We start from the raw sequence: 24,013 nt of genomic DNA on the forward strand, positions 1-24,013 counted from the left end.
TAATTGCTTGTACAAGACACAATATATCTAGATAGCCCAAAACTTAAATGAAATTATTATTTTAGGCAGAAAGGAGTGTTACTTTTGAGTTAGAAAAAAACTAAACTAAATGCATCATTAGGCATAAATTAAACCTAAATTGTTTTCCCTCTTTAACATTTAGGGAGAGTTATAGTTAAGACAACTAATTAATAGCAAATGTATACTAGCAACAAGAATAAGTAACAAATACATGAATTAATTCTTTGCCTATATTTTAATTCCCAAAATTATTATGTCAATTGATATTTTTAACTTATATGTATTGAAAGCTCTTAATGTTACTAGACGAATATCCTTAAAAATTAGAACTATAAAATTCCATTATAATACTTATTAAACACAAATGGTCTCTGGCATAAACAAGATGTGCTGGCTGAAGATTAGCATGCTAAATGTCACTTAGAATTTTTAATGACACTAGATAATGCTAATAATAGAATGTTGAGCAAAAAGCTAAATATAAAATGATTTCAACTAAAGAAAAAAATACAGGAAAAAGAAAAAGAACACTGCTATGGATTGAACTGTATTCCCCTACCTGCCCGTGATGAAGGCAGGGCCTTCAGGAAATAACTAGGCTCAGTTAAGGTTGGGGGCTTCATGATGGGATTAGTGCCCTTATAAGAAAGGCCAGAGAGCTTGCTCTCTCCCTCTTCCTGCCACATGAGGACAAGTGAGAAGGCCAGAGTCTGCAAGCCAGGAAGAGAGCCCTGACCATAACTCAACCGTGCTGGCCACCTGCTTTCAGACTTTCAACCTCCAGAACTGTGAGAAAATACATTTCTGTTGTTTAAGCCGCCCACTCTGGTTCTTTGTTATGGTAGCATGAGATGAGTAAGATAAGCATTGATATCCTAAAATAACAAGGATTGCCAAGAGAAACTATTTTTTACTGTTTCTCTCATTTTTACATGTTTAGGTTTTTACTTATGAGAATGTACTGTGTTAATAAAAAAAGTTAAAGTTTTTAAGAACAAACAACAATTGCCTGGTTGGTTTGGAAGCATAGTTAAAAGGTAATTCATAGCCGAAACCGGTTTGGCTCAGTGGATAGAGCTTCGGCCTGCAGACTGAAGGGTCCCAGGTTCGATTCCGGTCAAGGGCATGTACCTGGGTTGCGGGCACATCCCCAGTGGGAGATGTGCAGGAGGCAGCTGATCGATGTTTCTCTCTCATCGATGTTTCTAACTCTCTATCTCTCTCCCTTCCTCTCTGTAAAAAATCAATAAAATATATTTAAAAAAAAAAAAAAAGGTAATTCATAAATGTGTCACTTATCATTTAGCCATCACAAATGTGATGTGATTCAAAGTAATGCGGCCAGTACTCCACGAGCAGCTTGTACAAAAATCTATCTTTCTCGCCATACAGCATAACTAGAAAACCTTTTATTTTCAGCAATCTATGTAGCTTAATGTTAATTTCAAATGGCAAATGTGCTAATATACTCAAGAGCAATGTCCCATGAGCAATACAAAAACTAAGTTCCTAGTATTTCACCATTTTAGAACACCAACTCAGTGACAGAACATGTAAGAAATCAAACTTTAATTTCTACTGTATTTAAGCCAGAAAAAAATCTTTTCCTCCAGGATTCTGTACCCCAAGTTATCTTAGATGTTTATAGCCGTGAACGACAGAGAATCCCTTGTGGCGATCTTCATGTCACCCAACTATTAGTGAAAATCGTTACATCTAAAACACATCAGCTATCAACATTATGACTTTTACGAAAGAGAAGCAATATGAATGTACTTCATATTGGGAAGTTTAACTTCCGGTACAAGAAAATCCAAAGTGGAGCTAAAATGGGCCCCAAGGAACAGATGTCAGCGAGTTATTCTTTCCGTATCTACTACTCTCTACACTGCTCATGCCACTCTTCTCAATATCTAGTGGCAGAAATTTTTAATTTTGCTTTTGTTAAAAATATTTTTCCTTACATTGAATGACTATATCATTTACTAACTTACCAAGTCCATAAAGCATCAATTGGAACATTCCAGAATGCAAATCCACAAAAATGTGTAGACACTCCGAATTACCACACGGCTCCAAGATGGGAACAACGAGAGCTGGAAGTGCAGTCTCTATGGAAGCTGAACAGTTAAGAATTAAAAATTATATTTCTATCTGAGCATTTCTAAAAAAAAAAAAAAGTATATCTCAGAGACTAAAAACAAGTCAACTATTAAACAATCCTGACTGTTAGAAGAAAAACGTGATTTTTGCAAAATTGGAATTTATGAAGGCAATTAGGATCTCAAAAGGAAGAATGTAATCTTCAACGTGGCGTGAAACAAATATGCCCAACTCAAATACCATCGCAAAAAAGTCCCAAGGTGCCTTAAAAAACATTAAAATAGCTAGGGAAAATTTAACCCCATCAGTGAGCTGGGTCCTAGTTTTACTTTCACTTAGTAATGACCAATAAGTTAATTTTTAAGGATTTTCTTTGATATAATGGGAGGCAAATCAGTTGTTTCGGAAATCAAAGAAGTTTCATCTATGGCATAAATATTCTCAATGCCATTCTTCATAAAGAAAGGTTTTGTGGCAATTAGGGCCCATGTGCTTAAAAAACAACAACACATAACACGTGAGAATTATTGAACATTACTGATTATACAGGAAAAATTTTTTTCATTATTTATGTACCTCATTTTCAAGTTACAGATAAAATAAGAACATAGGCAACTTCTCTACACAAATCCCCAAAGCTGCCAGTGTACTTGTTCTAGAGTTTGTCAGTATTTCTGCCAGGCCCAGTGGACTTTTCCCTTCAGCCCACAAGCTGGCAGAAGAGAATAAGAAAGGAGCAAAGCACTGAGCACACCGCGTGCTGATCAGATCAGGAGCTGTGAAAGGAATATGCTCTTCTGGCCGCCACCTTCCTCTAAGGCTACAACACAGAAGAAAGGCAGAGAGTGAGGAGAGCGGAAATGGAGGCCCAGCCTTTCATCAGGTGTGGCTTCTCGGCGCTATTCTGTTAAACAAGGACAACATCTTGCTGTCCATGCCGTGGGTCCTTAGGAGGAAGAAGTGACAAGTTTGCAAAGGTGATTTAAAAAGCAAAGTGCTTAACAATGTACATTACCTTTACGAGTCAAAGAGACAAACCAAAACATCTTATTATGAATTTGCAATAATTGAAATTAGTGAAGTTACCATTGGTACTATCTATCCCAGCCGTGGGCAAACTACAGCCCGTTTGAAATGAATAAAACTAAAAAAAAAAAAAGACCGTACCCTTTTATGTAATGATGTTTACTTTGAATTTACATTAGTTCACACAAACACTCCATCCATGCTTTTGTTCCGGCCCTCGGTCCAGTTTAAGAACCCATTGTGGCCCTCGAGTCAAAAAGTTTGCCCACCCCTGGTCTATACAAATTATCAAACAAATTAATAAAGCAAAAAAAAAAAAAATGGAAAGAGATATAGTCAGATGAAAACAAACTGCTTTCAAGTATGTCTGGTACATCTCTGTATACAAATGTTTAACAGCAGATCCAGAAGAACTCTCACCTAAAAACAAACAAAAAATAGAACAAAAAAAACAGAACAAAAAGGCACACACAGGAATTTCTTTACACTATTTTATAATTCAGAACAGTGTGACAAACTAGTTCATGTTCTGCTGAATGACTGTGTTAACATAATAAAAAGTACTTACAGATTTGAAGCAGGGCTGCTGACTTTAAAACTTATCTGCACTGTTATAATTCCTAACGGGGTAGAGATGTATTCCTTAAGCAAAAACATTTTTTGAAGCGTAGCAATGGAGCAAAACTAGTTTCTGACAACTGGGATAACGATGATAACTTCAATCTAATTATAAAAACCGAGTGTTCTTGAAAAGATAGGGGATCAAAGTAGACTATACAACACAGCCCAAAAGATAGAAAATACTTTGATGTCTATCTCTGAACATATTTTATGACCACCCATGTCCATAAAATAAAACAGATAAGGCCCGAAGCACTTAAAGGCAGCAGGTGTTAAGTTATCCAAAAATGGAGAAACCTGTGAATACAATACAGAAGGGAGAATTACAGGCTGCGCCAGATGCCAGGGCTACGCACTCCTTTTGCCTGCGGCAACGGCACACACACCTATTTCCTCTTCTGTTCCTCCCTAGCTATTCACTGAGGACAACATGAGGAACCACCAGCACACAGTAATGTGAAGGGTGAAGACGGAAGACAAGCAACCAGGCACACTTAGGAACGGCTGTGTGCTTCACAGCTTCTGAACTGACCCGGACACCCCAATTCCAGTGCTGACAGAGCACAACCCCAGGGAAGCACCCCAGCTTTCAAGAGGCAGGCAATGCTGCAAATGGGGCCACATGGCAAGCCGCCCTCAGTGCCTCACGCTGCCTGTTATTAAAGTTCTCTCCAAAGCCCTGCCTACTTTCCCGGAGCCTTTGCCCACCCCTTCCCCCGCTTAAGAAAACATACTGCCGCCTGTGCCTTCTCCTGGCCATCCCTTGAGATGCTCCCCTTTCCGAGCTACTCATGTCCTCAGATCATCCCAGTGAGGCGCTGGAGGAAAAGCCAGCTGATAGAGGGCTGCATAAAGGGATTCCAAGAACAGCCCCTGGTCCCAGCCAAGGACCTGACTAAAGCATGCTTTAAAAAAAGGGATCCAGTAAGAGTATAAATGCATGAACATGAATCTAAAAAACAAGGTAAACCCTTAGCCGGTTTGGCTCAGTGGATAGAGCGTCGGCCTGCGGACTAAAGGGTCCCAGGTTTGATTCCGGTCAAGGGCACATGCCCGGGTTGCGGGCTCGATCCCCAATGTGGGGCGTGCAGGAGGCAGCTGATCCATGATTCTCTCTCATCATGGATGTTTCTATCTCTCTCTCCCTCTCCCTTCCTCTCTGAAATCAATAAAAATATATTAAACACACACACACACACACACACACACACACACACAACAACCACCACCACCACACAAGATACAGCATATGTCCCAAGATGGTGGGTCAGCAGGCCCTTTCCTATGGCGGTTCTCATTTCCAGGACTGTCTGATTAAAGTAGGACTGAGAGTTCCAACCCCATCTGCCAGCACCTCCCTCCCCTCTAAAGCTTAGTTTCCCAAGCCCCTTTCTCTAACACCGAGGACTCCAGACACCTGGGCCTTGGAACCACCCTTTTGCTGGAGTTATAGAGATCTCGGAAGAGCCTGGACATCGCTAGTTACAAATGAGGAGAATGGGGCCCGAAGACTGTGATCATTCAAGACACGCAGCTGAACTCAGGTCTTCTGGCTACTACTCAAGTAGTGACATCGCTACTGAATGCTGCCAAAGAAAAATCTTCGTAACTTATTCAAACAGCACTTCCTATGTAACACATACTTACAGTCTATTTTTCAAAGTAATTTAAATATCCCCTGGGCAATCATACTGAGTTCTTTTTTTACTTACTAAGTCTTGTTTACAGACTATACTAAAGTAAACCAGAGCCTATCACAAGATCACAAACCCCTATTCTCTGCAATCCCAACAAATGAAATGTTAGAATTTCTCTATTTTGAAAAACTAGAAATAAGAAAAATTAGAAAAAATTAAGATTGCAAAAAATACTTTAAAAGTTTTCATTAAGAACAAAAGGGGCACTTCAACAAGGGTGCCCAGACAATTAAATAGGGGGGGGGGGAATCATCTTTTTAAGCAAAGTTACTAGGACAACTGCATATCCCCAAACAAAAAACTCAGTTGGACCCCTACCTGAAAGTAAGAACTGAAACTATAAAACTCTTAGAAGAAAACACCAGGGCACATCTGCATGACCTTGGGTTAAGTAATGGATTCTTTAGGTTTGACACCAAAAGCACAAGCAACTAAAGAAAAAAATAGACAAATTGGACATTGTCCAAATTAAAAACTTGTGTTACAAACAATACCATTTAGAAAGTGAAAAGACAACTCATGGAATGAAAAAAAATTCTTGCAAATCATGATACATGAAAAGGAACTTACAAAAAGAACTGTTATAACTCAATAATAAAAAGGTAATTAATCTAAGTATAATATGGGCAAAGGATCTGGATAGACATTTCTTCAAAAAAGATAAGTGAAAAGATGCTCAACAAGCATTAGGAAAATGCAAATCAAAACCACTATGAGATACCACTTCATACCCACCAGGATGGCTAGAAACAAAGATAGACAATAACAAGTGTTGGTGAGGATGTGGAGAAAACTGGAATCCGCACATGCTACTAGTGCAGTGATGGCGAACCTTTTGAGCTCAGCGTGTCAGCATTTTGAAAAACCCTAACTTAACTCTGGTGCTGTGTCACATATAGAAATTTTTTGATATTTGCAACCATAGTAAAACAAAGGTTTATATTTTTGATATTTATTTTATATATTTAAACTAGAGGGCCAGTGCATAAATTTGTGCACGGGTGGGGTCCCTCGGCCTGGCTAGCAATCGAAGCCAATTGGGGCCACCTTACCCAGTCCCAATCTGGGTCGATCAGGGCCAGCCATGGGGAAGGACCACAGGAGGTTGGCCAGCCACGGGAGGTTGGCTGTGGGAGCACACTGATAACCAGGGGGCAGCTCCTGCATTGAGTGTCTGTCCCCTGGTGGTCAGTGTGCATCATAGCAACCTGGTCAACTGGTCATTCAGTCAACTGGTCATAACAGTCACTTAGGCTTTTATATATATAGATGCCATTTAACAAAGAAAAATCAACCACAAAAATGAGTTCGCATGTCACCTCTGACACGCGTGTCATAGGTTCGCCGTCAATGTACTAGTGGAATAAAAAAGAGGTGTTAAACATGACAAAAGGTAAAACATAGAGTCACTATATGACCCAGCCATTCCATTCATAGGTACATATATATCCAAGAGAAATGAAAGCATAGGTACACACAAAAACTTGTACATATTCATAGCAGCATTATTCATTATAGGCAAAAAGGTAGAAACTAACCTCATCAACAATGAATGGATAAACAAATGTGGTATGTCTATGCAGTAAGTTATGTGACAATAAAAATGAACTACTGAAACATGCCATAACATAGACAAACCTCAAAAACATTCTGCTAACAGAAATACACAGAAGACCATATATTACAGTTAAGTCCTCACTTAATGTCATCAATAGGTTCTGAGACTAAGCAAAACAGCATATAATAAAACCAATTTTACCACAGGCTAATTGATAATAAACAAGAGTTCAGTTCCTATGGCATCTCAGCAACATTTTAACAAAACAACATTGAACAATATGGTGGACCGGCTTATCTGAGGACCTGCTGTATATGATATTACTCTGAAATGTCCTGGAAGGCAATTCTATAGACAGAAATAGATTAGTGGTTGCTAGGGAGCTGGTGGGAGGGGTGAATGGGGGAGTGACTGCTAATGAGTACATGGTTTCTTTCGGGGATGATTAAAATGTTCTAAAATTAGATTGTGGTGATGGTTGCACAACTCTTTGAATATATTAGAAAAACACTGAATGAGTGAATTATATCTCAATAAAGCAATGAAAAAAACAAAAAGGAGGGTCCAATGAGAGTTTTAATTATGCTTTCCAATCATAAATTTTAGATCTGTATTTAGTAACATTGCTTGAGGGATTAAAATGGGGGGGTGCAACTTACACTACATCTTATAATTAAATTTAAATTATTAAGACTTGAGAAATCTAATGCTAAGCCTTGATGGGGTTAAAGGACATACCCCCTCAAAGTAGATGGAACAACTACATTCACCAGATGCCTGGCACACCCTTCTTTAAGGCCCACATTTGCATTTTAAAGTTGAGCTACCCTTCCTCTTTTAGCTTGTCTTAGATCCTCTTTTTCACCTTCCTTGGAAATTTGTGTTCTAAATACACATTTATTTTCCTGACTTTGTCTTTTCTTCAGGCAGTGTCTTTCTCTACTTCACCAAAGCAGTTCCATTCCAGTGTGACTAGTCTGTACCTAAGAAGCTGCCTTTTTAAGTATAATGGGTTGAGGTGGGCTCTGTGATAATGAAACGCAGTACCTTTGCTACTAGCGCTATGAGGACTTCTTATTTATATGGCACTTCACCAACATCATCTCACTTAAAGGCTGCTCACTGTGGGTACAAGGTAGCCACAGCCAAGAACAACTGGAGCAGGGATAGTAAATATGCCCATAATGATACTGTGAAGCTATATTCCTAGAACGAAAAGTACTTACTTTCTAAATGACTGACTGTCCCCCTAAAGCTCTGAATGTACTAGGTAACTGGAAGATTTTTCACGGTGTGTCTATCTGTATTTCTTATTTTGAACCCTGTTAATGTATTAACAATTCAAAAAATGTTTTAAAAGACAAAGCATACATTCTGCTTCAAAGGGGCCCATTTTGTAACTATATTATAAACATTTGCAAAGCTGCCTTAACCTTAGAAGAAAACCTAAGAGAAATAAAATTCATATTGAGATGTTAAAATAGCTTCCATTTCAATAGGAAAAAAAAGAGTTTTAAGGAGGGTCAATATGCATACATTTCAAATAAGGCCAAGCTAAATAGAAAGAAAATAAGGGGACAGTTAGAACAAGCTGGGTAGATCACAAGTTGAAATGCAAAAATGTCCAGCCTTCACAACAAAACCTATGTATCAGGAAAGAAGTCACACTAACACAGACCCTTCAGAAAATAAAAGTGAATACTAATTTAAACAAAAGAAAGACAAAGATGCCTGTTTAAAAGAACCTACAGTTTTCATTGGCATTGTAGCCTCTAAGAATGGTCTTCAGTTCCTGGAGCTTCTGATGCGCTCGTGCACGAACGCTGTCAATCAGGAGTTTTTCTATTGATAAGTGATCGATCTGCATAGACAAGAACAACAGAATCACATGTGCAATTTAAACATTTTTACTTTAAAGCTTGAGTAGATTATTGTGCTTCAAGATATTTCCTTTTAGAATCATAATGATTAAGCACAAACTTAAAGTAAAAAAATAACCATGTAGTACTGGTAGCTTAAAGACTACAGACAACATTTTGATGAGTATAGATCAAGATACTATATGTATCAGTTATCATAGAGATTAAATGACCTTAAAAACAAAATGATGATCTGATCAAAATTATAAAATATGAAAGAACATCTTTAAAACTATATTATAATATTAGATTTAAAAAAATAACAAATGCAGAAGCATAACAGTCATTTAAAACAAGTTCCATAAAGGGTTCTAGGAACAATTAGGTAATTTAAAGAATTTACACTAAAAGTTTAAGTATAAATGATAAGCTACATTATATTCATTTAATTAAACCAATATTAAAATCTATTGAGATATCTACCTTCATGGCTTTTTCTACTAATTTGGAATCAGAAGCTGGCAAAGGAGGATCATGAAAAATCTGTAAAGGCTTCGAGCCATCATTCTCATCGATTTTAATTGTAACTTTGTGAACAGATGCCGTCCCTGTTTTTCTCCCAAGAATCTGTTGACTAAAGAGAAAAAATATACAATTTTTTTCAACAACGCCTGTTAACTTTTGGGATGAAATAGAGGCAATCCATTGTGTGTCTGAGCCAGAGGCCAGAACATGGCAGGCCCTCACTGTTTGTGGAGGGACTACATTAATATTGGGAAGACAGCTATTCTGTAATCAAACACAATATTTGATTTACTGCATCCAAAAAAAACCAAAAAACCAACCCACAAAAAAACCCACAAACAAAAAAAACCCAGACACAGAATTTAAAAATAAAACACATGCATACAAACAAATAAAAAAATCCCAAAATAGAACAACCTGTATTCTAAGTGATATCTATTCATCTCCGATTCCTTTACAGAAAATGGGGATCAAGCAAAGTTCGAATAGGAAATTGGGACTGTAAGCAGCTCGATACTAATTTTTCCCAAAACCCTCCCCCCAAAAGATTTTAAAAGGAGCAATTCAAAGTGTAAAACTGTGATAAGCAAGCAGGTTTGTTTTTAAAACAATATCCAATAATCTAAGTCTTTTAGCAATCTGCTTTGAGTCCAGAGTCACCTAACTCTTTAAGAAAAGTCTTAATACAAACAGATAGATGTCTACGTATTTCAAACATGCCACATTCTAAGAAAGCTGTCAATTATGGATGTCCTCTATAGTTTCTAGGATACCATGGGACCCCACTATACAAAATCATACTGCCTGAGGCATACAGCTATCAGTATACAGTGCGTCATATGTACGAGAGAAAAAGAGAAACAAAAAGAGCAATTACAGTCAGAGCTGGAACCCACCAGAACCAGCTTTACTTACTTCCAAACGGAGAGGGAGAGGCACTTCCCAGGATGATACCTTTCCACCTGCACAAGGTCTCCCCACCGCTCCCGGATTAACATCAGAGTTTGGGAATGTAGCACTTCTAACTGAAGTGACAAGCAAAAAGAATCTGATGGATCTCGTTAAGCAAATATAATACATATCACTACAACAGCCAATGAAGTACAAGCAAACTTCATTTAACAAAAGCTCTAGTCCTAAAAACTGGTTCTGAAAGAAATTTCTGGAATTACAGATCGCCAATGACTTATCCTAAAAAGTGGTATAATTTGTGGCATAGTTTTAGAAAAATGTATATTTAATTTTGATCCAATATAAACAAACCATTTAGTTGCCCCTTAATTCATCATAGTTTAAAGAATATGGGTAGACCAATATTTTTTCTCCAAATAATACTACTTCTAATTCATCATTTTCTGTTTTTACCCACAAAGTCAACAGCAAATTTACAACTTGATTTACTACCGATTACTATTCTTCACATTGACTAGTTTCCCCAGCCCCATTTCTACCCAACAAAGTGGATGGGGAGAGCTTAGGCTGCTACAGTTCGAGATGAGGGGCAGATGGAAATGTGGAGGTGAGAAGGAGACACAAATTCCTTATAAACATGTGTCTCAAATTCCAGAAGGATACGCAGGCAATTGTACATGTCCTGAAGAGGTTTCTCATCAGCAAAGAGCCTAGATTGTACCAGCTGATGGATAAAGTTGATTTGCATGCTATGAACCAAGGCTCGTCCATCTTCCATTCACAGGAGAAAACAAAGTGGTTAATCAGAAAAGCGTACAGATCATGTCATAGTACCAACTATGGAAGAATATATTAACTAATAATACATTTTTAAAAAAGAATTGAAACTATCTATGGAAACTAGAGAACATTATACTTAGACACCAAAATCTCTAAGGTCAGTAGGTAATTATGATTATCATGAAATCTGCTTCAAATTACAGAATAAATTGCTAAACACATTTATTATTCTGCCAAAATGTTTCAATGATATAAAAAACTCAAACATTTAAATCAATACTTATGACTTCAATCCAGATTTATGATTTACCTCCTGTTTCCTTATCCTCTACTAGAATTTCTAGCTTGAGCAGACGCCATGGAACTTCAGGATCATCTCCCATTACAGTCAAGGTGGCTTCAAATTCTCCTTCAACTCGAAACTTCACCCGGCCATTTGCTTTTAAAAGAAAAAGAGTAAGTCTACTTTGCTAAAAAAAAAGAAAAAAAAGTAAGCAGCTCTTTGCTAACCCAGAACCTTGGTCTTGCTTATAAGAAATTTTAAATAGACTGAATGTTTTTTCACAAATGTTCAAACAATTCAGTGGTTCCTGCATAAGCAGTAGCCAGGTTCTGGGCCATTAAGAAACCAAAGGCAACTCTTCTGGCATCAAGGAACAAAGGTGATCTCACCCACTTGTCAGCTTCAAACACCAGAACTGTATTTCCAGGTAATAAAAGAGAAATGACAGGGCTGACCAGTCCCAGATTCAAACACCATCAAAATTGTAGGGCAAAACCTCATCATGATATTTCTTTTAATAAAATCCCAAAAGCCTTAAAAAAAATATTTCCAGCAAGTCAATTCTTAAAACAAGAGCCTTCAGGTACATACCAACTGTAAGATTTGCTAATTGAGGAGGAAGATCAGTGGTTACAAGCCGATGTCTAAGAATCTGGTTCAGCTGGTGAAGGGTGGCTTGTTTCTCAGTTTTGGTAATTGGGTCTGGAGGAATAATTTTGTCCTTCAAAAAAATTTAAGTGATTTTAAAATAATGTATAAAGAGGTGTAATTTTTAGCTGTGTCTTCTTAACGTAGTATTTTCTTACTTTACCCAACCCAGAGAATCTTAACACTCATTCCTGCCTTCTACATCCAATAATAGTGACCTTTACTCTCATGCATTAAAGTGCCACGTGATTCCACCAGTCACTCAGCTAAGATGGTCATGCAACATGATCTTCTTCCTGCTCTATTTATGAAACCAACTTAATGTCACGAGATGACGTCCACCACTTAGAAGTATAAAATACAATACTACTAAGGCAGTCAAAAACCAGCATAGTAAACTTTTTAAAACACTTCCTCAAAGCAACCAGCATGCAGTATTTTCATAACAGAAATAGATGTAAGTTACACCTGCATATCTGTTCTCCCTCACAGAAAAAAAATGATCCACCCATTTTCATAGCTACTCACATTCTGACCCCAATTTATTTAAACAAAACACAATCTTAGTTATACAGGAAAAAACAAATAAATATTTGTTTTAAAAGTATGAAAGTTTTTGGTGGTCTACTTAATAATATAGTAGATCCAATGCCAAAGCCTTCAGCTTTTAAGAACGGGGTTGGTAGGAGAGAATGTACTTACCCTAATGCAGGTTGGCAGCCGTGGGTAAGACCCAGTAGTCAATACATCAATGGCATATGGGATGGCAAAACTAGGCAGGCGCGCATGGACCAGTGCATCTCTAGCTAATGAGGCCAAGCGGTCAGCAGTGTCCACAAACAAGATGGCTTGTTGGTCTAAGAAGCTCGAGATCATCTTTAAAGCAAAGGGTAAATTGATTAATTAAGCTTCCTTGGCAACTAGCAACTTTTCACTTCAAATATCACTGATTCATTTCAAAGTAAACTTCAAGGGGAATTAATATAGGTATTTGCTATTACAAAGTATTTCTTCAAAAAATTTCCAGCCCTGGCTGGTGTGGCTCAGTTGGTTAGAGTGTCCGTCCAATGAAGGTGGTGCATTCAGTCCCTGGTCGGGATGCTATGGGAGGCAGCTGATTGACGTTTCTCTCCCACATCAATGTATCTCTCTCTTCCCTTCCTCTCTCTCTCAAATCAATTAAAAACAAAATATATCCTTGGGTGAGCATCAAAAAAGAAATTATTAAAAAATAATTTCCCCCAGTATCTTTTTGAAAACAATAATCTTCTATTAATTTAATTCATTTCTTCATCCTTAACATTCCAGATACACAATTATCACGTTAGAAAACATAAATAGATTAAAATCCCGTTTACTACTCTTACAGACTTCTGGAGCTGGTTGGTGACAAGGAGAAAATTCTGGATGTCCTAAATTAAATTACAGAAGGCCAGAGGGTGGAAGGAAGAGGCAAAAGGGGGTCAATCAGTTAGGTGCGGTGCAAAACCAACAAAAGACTGCTCAGACTCCTCAGTGCAGGTCGGCACTATTAAATTAACTGCCAGGTGGCTATTTCAGAGATTATCTAGAAAGAGAGAAGAGCCAGGCACCTTGAACCCCAGGAGCCCCCTCTTCTTGTTGACACATGAGCTTTAAATAGTCATGGAATTAGCCCTGCTACACCTTCTCCCACCCGCTTTGTCTATAGCGAATGTAAAGCCTTTCAGAATGGCTTACATCTCCCCGACCCCCAACTTCCTGTATGAAGCCACTGGCAAAACTCCAGGAGGACGGACATGTCTGTCTTTCCTACCTAGCCATGTTGCTGGTGGTTTAGACTCCATGCCCCAGGCAGTCTTCTTCTTCTCCTCCTTTTTTTTTGCTAGCAATGGCCTAATAAATCCTTTCTTTTAAAAAGACTTTCAGTTAGCCCTAACCGGTTTGGCTCAGTGGATAGAGCATCAGCCTGCAGGCTGAAGGGTCACAGGTTCAATTCCAGTCAAGGACATGTACCTTGAGTGCGGGCACATCCCCAGTAGGGAGTGTGCAGGGGGCAGCTGATTGATGTTTCTCTCTCATCGATGTTTCTAACTATCCCTCTCCTCTCCCCTCTGTAAAAAATCAATAAAATATATTTAAAAAATAAAAAGACTTTCAGTTAAAATTTTTGTTGGCAATGAAGTGTGGACTCCTGGACCCAAACTACCTTGATCTCAGTGTTAACTCTGTAACTTAACTGACCCTATAACCTTGGATAAATTACTTAATCCCTCTGTGCCTCAGTTTTTTCATCTGTGAAATGGAGATGACTTCCAACCTCATGAGGTTGTTCTGAGGATTAAGAGTTAATGCAGCCCTAGCCGGTTTGGCTCAGTAAATAGAGTATCGCTCACGGACTGAACAGTCCCAGGTTCAGTTCCAGTCAAGGGCATGTACCTCAGTTGCTGGCTTCATCCCCAGCCCTGGTCGTGGCAAGTGCAGGGGGCAACCAATCGATGTGTCTCTCTCACATCGATGTTTCTCTCCCCTTCCCTTCCACTCTCTAAAGATCACGGGAAAAAATATCCTCCGGTGAGGATTAACAACAACAAAAAAAGAGTTAATGCATATGAAACCTTTGGAACAGTGCCTAGAACATATAAAACACTCAATAAACATTGCTCATTATGAGATCTAGGTCAACTTCATGCCCAATACTTCCCATCAGTTCCCTAACTCAGTGCATTTCACAAGCATCTGAGCTCTAGAGCTCATCACAAAGCTGAAATCTATTTCCTTGAAACTTCTATCTTCTACTTCTATTCTGGAACAAAACTTAGTCTCTCATGCCCTTCAAATTGGGGAAGTCCAACCTATTTTCAAGCTAACCATTCCATATCACTTCAATGAGCCTTCACATCTCCAAATTCCGGACTCACCATTCTTGTCCCAGTACCTGCAAATGCTTGTGTATCAGTGGCCAACTTAAAATATGGCGTCCAGAATTTATACCACATCATGCCCTACGTTTTCTCAGCATTTCCACACTCACAATCACCATCAGCTTAGAGATAACAAAATTGAGGCTTAAGTTAAGACACTTGCCCAAAGAAAGTCAGGCAATCAGAGACTCTGGAACCAAAAATGTTTCTTCTAACTATTAGACCAGCAAAGACCAGCAGTACAAGTGCTACCTTCTATGACTAGTGAAAGGGACCAAAGGTTTGCCATCCCAACATATACTTTTGGGGCTATTTTAAGCTGGTTATTTTTAAGAAACAAGACTCAGAAAGAACCTTTGCCCCTCCTCCCTACCTGTCTAAAGGAATTCAGATGGCAAAGCCTGTTTAGAGGAAGGGAGCATCACCTTAGCATCATAATAGAGATTAAGTGTGGCAGACAGAGAGGAATCTAGCAAAGCCTGTTTGCTGGGCTCCCCTCTGTGTCCCATTGTTTCTGGGTGGCCCAGCAAGAATGCTTACCACATGTTTGCTCTTTCTCAGCTACCTGTGAATTGCCTGCTTTCTCTCTCTGAAATACCAGACCCTGCCTCCCTCTCCTTAGTCCAAAATAGCATATAAGCCTCACTGCCCAGTCTCAGCGTTATGTAACCTCCATAGGTACATATTAAGAAACTTGGACATTTTCTCCTATTAATCTGTCTCATGTTAATTTGATTTTTCGCCTAATCAGAAGAACGTAGAAAGATGGGAGGAACATTTTTTTTTGCGCCCCCACACTAGTAAAATGGATTTCTATCAATGCCACCGACACTAACTTCTTTATTAGAAGCCATTGCTAAAACACAGCAAGCTTGGAGTTAACTAAAAGGCCTTAATCTTTTGTACATGAATCTTTATGAATCTCTAACAAGCAAGATCTGCTTTTCCATCCCAACTTAATGCAGGACTAGAATGTGTCTGATTTTAACATATTTAAAACCATTTTTAATCTTGCTTTCTTTGAACTTCTGAACTGGTTTTTACTCAGATTTAGGCCATCCCAATTTTCCCTTTACTCAGGACACTAAAAATGCTTCTCAGGCCAAAGCCAAGGCCAAAGAATAACAAAGACCTGCCTCCAGGAAGACATGCATCAACCCTAATGGGGTGCCACAGTTTATCCAGCCCAAGTCCCTCTACCTTAAACACAGGTAATTAATGAAACACTCTAAACCACCTTGCTCAACTCAAAATATACTAACTTCAGCTACACTCCTTTGTCTTAGAAGTCAAATAAATAAAGATTAAAACTTTAGTTTTGAATAACTTATTAGTGACTTTATGTCGGTCCCTAATGATCAGCATGCTCGCTTTTTTCTTTTAAGTACTCACCTACCAGCTGTTAATATGGCTAATAATCTTCCTTTAAAATTTAACTGAGCACCAAACAGACATTTGTCTAAGGAAAATATACAAATAGCCAAAGGCACATGAAAAGATGTTCAACACCATTAGTCATCAAAGTAATGCAAACAAAACCACAATGAGATGCTCCCGCACACCTACTAGGACAGCTAGAATCAAAATGTCCCACAAGAGCAAGTGTCGGCATGGAGAGAGTGGAGCCCTCAGGTATATACCCAAGAGAAATGAAAACATATGTCCACACAGAAGCTTGTACATGAATGTTTATAGCAACATTATTCGTAATAGCCACAAACTGGAAATAACCTACATGCCCATTAACTGATGAGTGGACAAGCAAAAACCATACAATTCAGCCACAACCAACAATGAAGTACTAGTACATGCTACACTATGAGTGAATCTTGAAAACATTATGCTTGGTAAATAAAGCCAGTCACAAAAGACCACATGTGATGATTTCAATTATATGAAATGTTCAGAATAGGCAAATCTATAGAGATAGCAGAGTATTGCTTGCTGGGGGCTAGGGCAGGTACTTGGGGATGATAGTGAAGTATGGTACCTGTTTGCTTTGTTTAACAATGGACAGGTTACTTTGATTTTCTAAATTGTATAAGTCATCCCATTCGATTGAATGCCTTATCGATTGAATGAGTATCCCATTGATTGTTATCATACTGGTCTTAGAGAGCACATTCTACTGTACCTGGAAACAGGACAGCTCAATTACCCTAAATTGTTTTAGTGGCCACAGGTGGTGCGTTCCAGCTGTTTCAGTGGTCCAGAGACCAGGACAGCACAATTACTCTAAACTGTCCTGACAACTCAGTGGTCGGGAGACCAGAGGGCTCTAGATAATGTGTTTCTATCAACTCAGTGATCCGGAGACCCAAAACTGTAATTTAGATAACATGCCTAAATTTAACCCAGGTTACCCAAGGGCTCTAGAAACTGTAATTAACATGCTTAATTCTGCTTCTGTAATCTGCTTTTTTGGGAGCCAGGTGCCACATTCCAAACTCTGGGATGTAATCAACACCTTTGTGATTTTTACCTATATAAGTCTGGTTTTGCCACCATCTTATTGCTGTGAGATTTGGGAATGACCCCTCATAGTCCCAGATTGCAATAAATGTAACTCTTTAATTCGACTTCTTGAGGCGTCCTTCTGTGATTCGTGGGGTACATTACGACAATAGCTAAAAGGGCAATGGTTTAATTTTTGAAGTGATGAAAATGTTCTAAAATTGACCGCATTGATGGTTGCACGTACCTGTGAATATACTAAAAACCACTGAATTGTGGATTTTAAATGGGTAGATGGCATGATATGTAAACTACATTTCAATAAAACTGTTGTTTTTTTTAAATACCTCTAAGAAAACAAGAGAGTTTTCTCTTTTTCTTAGATAAAACATTAGTCAGACTAAACTGTGTATTTATACACTCAGCTACACATGTAATATGTCCGACAGGGCTAAAGCTCATGATCTATTCATATCAAGCATCTCTAAAGACACAGAAGTGTCAAAACACGAATAATCCTCTAATTCTCCAGCTGATGGACTTTATCTTTGACATAAACACATCTATATCTACAGTCACAAAATGAAAACAATATAAATTCAATGAGACTTTATCAGAATGACTTATTTGAATAGCCAACTCAAAAAAATAACAGAATACTATACTATGAATTAATGAAAGATGAATGCAATATGGCTTAATATCAAAACCAAGAGTTTTGGTTTTTGTTTGATATGTTATTGAAGCACAACTCAGTAGTATCAAACAGGTAACTTAAATACCCATGGCATAATTTAGGATTTAACACGTTTTTGAACAATTGAACACTTGGATTTGATATACTTTAGTAACACCTAACTTTTCCCTGAAAGTTTGAACATCTTTAAGAAAAGATTACCCCAAATTAATTAATTATTGAAAAGAAACCTTCTGTTTTTCAGAAATACTATACCATGCTTCTTCACTTCGGCTAAAATAGATTTATTTAGACTTGGTGCCCAAATTTCCAAAACAATGAAGTGTAAAATTTCTGATAAGTAAGCTTGGAATAAACCTGTTTAAGTATTTATAACACTTATAATAATGTAAAACATTATTCTTTCAATGGTGTTTTACAGTGTACAAAAGACTTTCTGTCTACAAACTTTTATTCCCCAATCATATCAATGGACAATATTTTTAGCATCTTTGGTCCACTTCACTACAAATCAGTCCTCTGAATTCCAAAGCGTTATTCAAGAGTCCAAATGCTGCCAGAACCGATTTGGCTCAGTGGATAGAGTGTCGGCCTGTGGACTCAAGGGTCCCAGGTTCGATTCCGGTCAAGGGCATGTATCTTGGTTGCTGGTACATATCCCCAGTTGGGGGCGTGCAGGAGGCGGCTGATCAATGTTTCTCTCACATCGATGTTTCTAACTCTATCCTTCTCCCTTCCTCTCTGTAGAAAATCAATAAGACATATTAAAAAAAAAAAAAAAAAGAGTCCAAATACTATGAGCTTCTTGAGGGCAGGGGCTATGCCTCCTCATTCAAGTCTCCACCCACCAAATCCCATAACCTGTGCTCAATAAATGTTTGGAGAATGAGTAGACGAATAAACAGATATATGCTGTTATCAGCTCTGTGACCTTGAAGAAGCCACTTAACTTCTAGGAAACTTATTGTTTCCTCATTTGTAAAATAAGAAATACTGACTCTGTCACACAGGGTTGTCAAGAATCAACAGGCAAAATATAAGGGAGTACTTTGCAAACCAAGGAACCATACAAATATAAACTAACCATTCCCCCCATTTAAAGTCTCTTCATTAATATCTTCTAGCTTAATGATGTCTCCAGATATTGCCTAGTTTTCTTTCTGTCCATAAGCAAATACTCAGCTGCTACAGACATATATTATACATTATCACCAGAAATATTATTCACATTAAGTAATGTTTCTCAAAACAAATCAGCATATATAAGTTAAAATTAAAATGAGAATCTGTCTATTGTAAGTTAACATTCCACAAAGTTATTTTATGTAAAATAAAAGTTTAACTCACCGCACATTTTTCCACTTTGCCAGCATTATTAGCCCATTTCACTAAAGCTAGTAATCGCACAAAGAGTTGACGTGTCCGGCTAGCAAACTGTACTATTTCTATTTTCCTATAAAAATAAAACAATTCTTAATAAATCAGCATTAAAAGAGAACTTCAGTTTATTTAATCTGAGCTAAAGTATGACTCAATCTTTGTTTAAAACCATTACAACAAAATGAGAACCACTTAAAATATTTATCTAAATACATATAAATTATTGTTGTTTTATATACCACCTGCATATGCTTTATTATCTGTCATAAATCTAAAAGAATGTTTTAGCAATAAATCACATTTAAAAATTAATTTTACATTGCAATAAAAGTTGTTTGCTAAAATATAGTAAATTCACAGATATAAAGTTACTATATAGAAATTAACTGGGTCACATAGGGGACCAAATTAGGAATTATATAATTGAAATTATGAGTTATGCATTAGTAACCTTTTGGTAAGAGGAAAGAATTGAAATAGAGCTTGCAACTGTATTATTCCTACAAAAGCAAGGGCACAACTTAAAAAATTAAATAATAAAAGAATTTAGCCATGCAACTCTTTACCAAACGAATTTCAATGATAAACTTAGATATTAAATTAGCCGCAAAGAAAGTTGAGTACTAAAAGTAAAAGCTAGGTCTGTCCATATCTATTTTTATTCTATACCCACTACAATCCTTTTTCTCTCAATACTTATTCATCACTGTTTTTATCATCTCCTTATAGAGTCTTTAAAGCTTAATTAAAGGCTTTATGTTGTCAATCGATGTGTTAGCTAGACCTCTCAACTGCATGACATCTACAGAACTGACAATCATACCTCCCATGGTTTACCTAAGACACTGAAAACATATTCGACAGGCCAGGGCCAATGACAGGAGCCAAACAGCACACCGACCTCTCTCCAACTGGATTCTGACCTGTTAATCTTAGTACAGCTGTTCAATGACCTGCGGATCCAATCCATATCTCTGCATCTTGCCAACACCAATACTACGGTACGATGCACCAAAATGAAATTTTTGCTGAAGTATAATCCTGACTGGAGACTATGGAGTCTAGCTCCTATCAAGAGCACACATATACCCGAACAGTGTGGCTAAATGGTTGAGTCTTGACATATGAACCAGGGGATCACGGTTCAATTCCCAGTCAGGGCACATGCCTGGGTTGTGTGCTTGATCCCCGTGAGGGGCGTGCAGGAGGCAGCTGATCCATGATTCTCTCTCATCATTGATGTTTCTATCTCTCTCTCCCTTCCTCTCTGAAATCAATAAAAATGTTAAAAAAAAAAAAAAAAGAGCACACGTAGCCCACAAATAACCTGACAGGCTTTAAGAACCAGCCAGCAATGTTGTTGGAAGTATAAAGAGAAGAATCAAGGGGGCAAATCCAGTTGTGACTTTCTGCCAGTGAGGACCCTAAGAGAGAAAATCAGCAGAGCCTCACAGGCAAGAGTGGGCCACCGCAGAAATGCTAAATGTGCATTATGATCTGACAGCCCCCTCAGTGCCAGGAGCCTCAGTACTGACTGTCACTCGAACTCTGAACGGCTTACAGAGGACGTGAGTCTCTGCTCCTCTTCCGGAACAAACCTATTTGTATGTTAGTAATGCGGTTTCCCAAATGAGCACCTCTCCTAGAAAGAGGACACCCCCCTTTGCAAAGGATTGTAACGTGGGCTTTTTCCACCAGGCTGTCTCAAGGGGTCGGTTTTCCAGAGCCCTTCCCACCCGAGAGTGGACAGCACAAATCCTGACTTTCATTTTCATGTCCCTCCTTTACAACTGGCCAGCCAAACCGTAACACAGGCACGCTTCAATTTTTTTTCACCTCTTTTTGATCTATGTCTAATTTTATCAGAAAGGTCGGTGTTGGGTAGTGGGGAGAGTGTAATCATTAATAAAGGCTAAAATCCTCTCCAGTGACTTGGTATTTAAAAAAAAATAAACTAAGGAGCATAAGAAGTGGCAAAAATATAGTTAAACAGCCTATGCTGTAGCCATAATATCTCCATCACAAAATTTCTTTGAAACCATAATTTATCTTGCTCCTTTGGCTTATGGAAACATAATAGTGTTTAGTTGTATCTTAAGCCTCAAACTGCAACTGAATCAAAATTCAACTCTAAAACAGCAACAATAGTAGACAAATGTCAAGCGTCTAAAGATATCTAATTGCATCATTGTAACAAATGGTTAGCTGGCAGCCAACTTTTAAAGCCAGTCTATTTCTTAGCGTCTTCTATTAAGCTTTACATCTTCTCAGAGGCTTGAACTGGTCAGTGACTTTAAAAAGGTTTCTAAAGCCCTAACTGGCTTGGTTCAGTGGATAGAGCGTCGGCCTGCAGACTGAAGGGTCCCGGGTTCGATTCCGGTCAAGGGCATGTACCTTGGTTGCGGGCACATCCCCAGTGGGGAGTGTGCAGGAGGCAGCTGATGGATGTTTCTCTCTCACCGATGTTTCTAACTCTCTATCCCTCTCCCTTCCTCGCTGTAAAAAATCAATAAAATATATTTTTTAAAAAAGGTTTCTAAAACCTAAGGTCCAGAGCTGGCCTCACACTAAGAATTGTCAGGGATGAAGAAATCACAAAGAAATGATGTGAAAAAAACCACCCCCGACTCTCTGGGCCTAGGTTTCCGATCTGCGGCAGTACCCTCCAGGCCAATACCCACGTTCACTCTCTCAGACACACACATACACACACACACACACTCACAGATATAGCAGCACAGACACAGATTTAAGGTTTTTTTCATACTCACCTTTCCACATCAGATTTCCTTGGCAGCCTAAGAAGAAAAAAGAAATTGACTAAATATATGCACACCTTCATTAAAGTGATAATAGTCTTTACTTTGACTCTATTAAACACCTTAGGATTCAGAAAAACTAGATAAACAGGCTTGTGTGGCTACCAACTCTTTTATAAGTTTCCAGCAATACGGCTATCAGGGAAAAAACTAACAAAGGAGCATTTTTCTCCATTCAGAATGCTTCAAAAGGTATTGCGTGAACTTCAGACATTTATGAAGCCCAAGCCTTCCATTAGCACACTATAGCAGAGAGAGTCAGAGGAAACATGACTTTAAGGTTAAAATGGTCACAGATGCAGAGTCCTCCTTGGTTGCCAGTCTGCCCGTATCCAGAGGAACAGTCGCTTCCCAGCACTGATCCTCCCTGTTTTGTTATGGTGGGCAAAGCTGGAAGCTGGGCACACAAAAGAGCCAGTGTCTGCAAGGGTTTCACAGTAATTATGCTGCTGCACGTGAGGAGATGTAAATTACTTATATTACTTTTAAACAGCTCCAGGAAGGTTCTGATTCTTTGTCATTTCTTTTTTTTCCTTTTTTTTGCTAGTTCTCCAGTACTAACAGCCAGTAACCGGTCACCATCTCCCCTGACCGGTTAGCACTCTCGCACCCACAGATGCTGTTAGAAAGGTCCTGATCTGCCTCCTGAATCGCCATGCTCTGTACACCTTTATCCCAGGGTCCAAGATGCAATGGCCTGGACTCTAAAGCCTCCCCTAACATTTCATCGTTCTTGAAGAATACACACCACATGCCACAGGTACAGAAAACTAAGGCCACGAGGGAAAACTATTAAAATAAGCCCTGGCTTATAGTTACCCACAATTCCTATGGTAGACAGTGGGATGGAAGCTGAAGATAGCATCCAAGTAATAAAGGAAACCAGGTAGGTGCTGCAAGGACAAGCAGACCAGAGGATGAAGCAGAAAGTAAGGCTTTATGGGAAGACCGAAGTAAAAGCAGCTGTTGAGTTCCTCTACATGTGGAACTTCTTGAGAACAGTCCCCTTGTCCTCAAGGGAAGGAGAGAATAAGAACCATGGTGCAAGAGAGACAGAAAAGAGTAGAGCCTTTGGGGGAGAAAGCACAGGAATCATTGCTCCAGCTCTCCCACCTGCCCCTAAAAGGATCATCCCATGTCACAGGTGGTGTTATTTCAGGGACAAAAGACAGGCTTTGCTGCCTACAACACCCCGCCCCAATTCCTCCTAATCTATTTTAAATTCCTTTACAGATAACAAATCCACCATTTGAGGCAAAAGCCTTTTTTAAAATGCTAATTTTTGGAAATGGTAAGTCAGAAACTTATACCTAAATGTGGGGTAAGTTTACAAAACTGAAATTCTAGCATTTTCTAATTTTAATTTAAAGAGGTTTAAAAAAGAGTAGCCGCTAAGTCTCTAAAAAGTCAAGGCAGAGTATAAACTCTAAGATGGGAGCATGTGTATTGGGGGGTGGGGGTGGGGGAGTGTGGCAGAAGGAGGAAGTGGACAAGCAAAGAAAAAAACAGAAATCTGGGGCCAAAACCAAACCACCTTAAATGCTAAGGCTGTTTTCTCATTCGCTAGTTCACAGACAAGCATCAGCTGTGGCAGAAATAAGACTCTTATAAGAACACTGGTCTTACATTATTAATACATTAATCCTCACAGTTCCTACCTGGAACAAGGAAAAATACATGATTTAGGAACTTCCAAGGTAAGTCCCTAAACTAATTTTGGTAACCAT

At 38.5% G+C, this 24,013-nt stretch overlaps 1 protein-coding gene across 3 annotated transcripts in view; it reads right to left on the minus strand.

Moving 5' to 3' along the window:
• Positions 1–24,013, minus strand: part of MED14 (mediator complex subunit 14) — a 63,266-nt gene that overhangs the window by 35,762 nt on the left and 3,491 nt on the right. For 2 of the 3 annotated variants that reach the window (XM_059679432.1, XM_059679431.1), the window contains exons 2-11: positions 22,239–22,265; positions 19,435–19,540; positions 12,736–12,909; positions 11,977–12,106; positions 11,413–11,541; positions 10,986–11,093; positions 10,326–10,458; positions 9,369–9,519; positions 8,776–8,887; positions 2,016–2,141 (exon numbers count right to left, since the gene is read on the minus strand). In XM_059679432.1, the coding sequence (XP_059535415.1) occupies positions 2,016–2,141; positions 8,776–8,887; positions 9,369–9,519; positions 10,326–10,458; positions 10,986–11,093; positions 11,413–11,541; positions 11,977–12,106; positions 12,736–12,909; positions 19,435–19,540; positions 22,239–22,265 (1,196 nt within the window). Of the gene's footprint in view, positions 1–2,015; positions 2,142–8,775; positions 8,888–9,368; positions 9,520–10,325; positions 10,459–10,985; positions 11,094–11,412; positions 11,573–11,976; positions 12,107–12,735; positions 12,910–19,434; positions 19,541–22,238; positions 22,266–24,013 lie in introns of those variants that run through there. The other variant, XM_059679433.1, reaches the window with a different exon arrangement.

Source organism: Myotis daubentonii, chromosome X (genome assembly GCF_963259705.1).
Source record: "Myotis daubentonii chromosome X, mMyoDau2.1, whole genome shotgun sequence".
Taxonomy (NCBI): Eukaryota; Metazoa; Chordata; class Mammalia; order Chiroptera; family Vespertilionidae; genus Myotis; species Myotis daubentonii.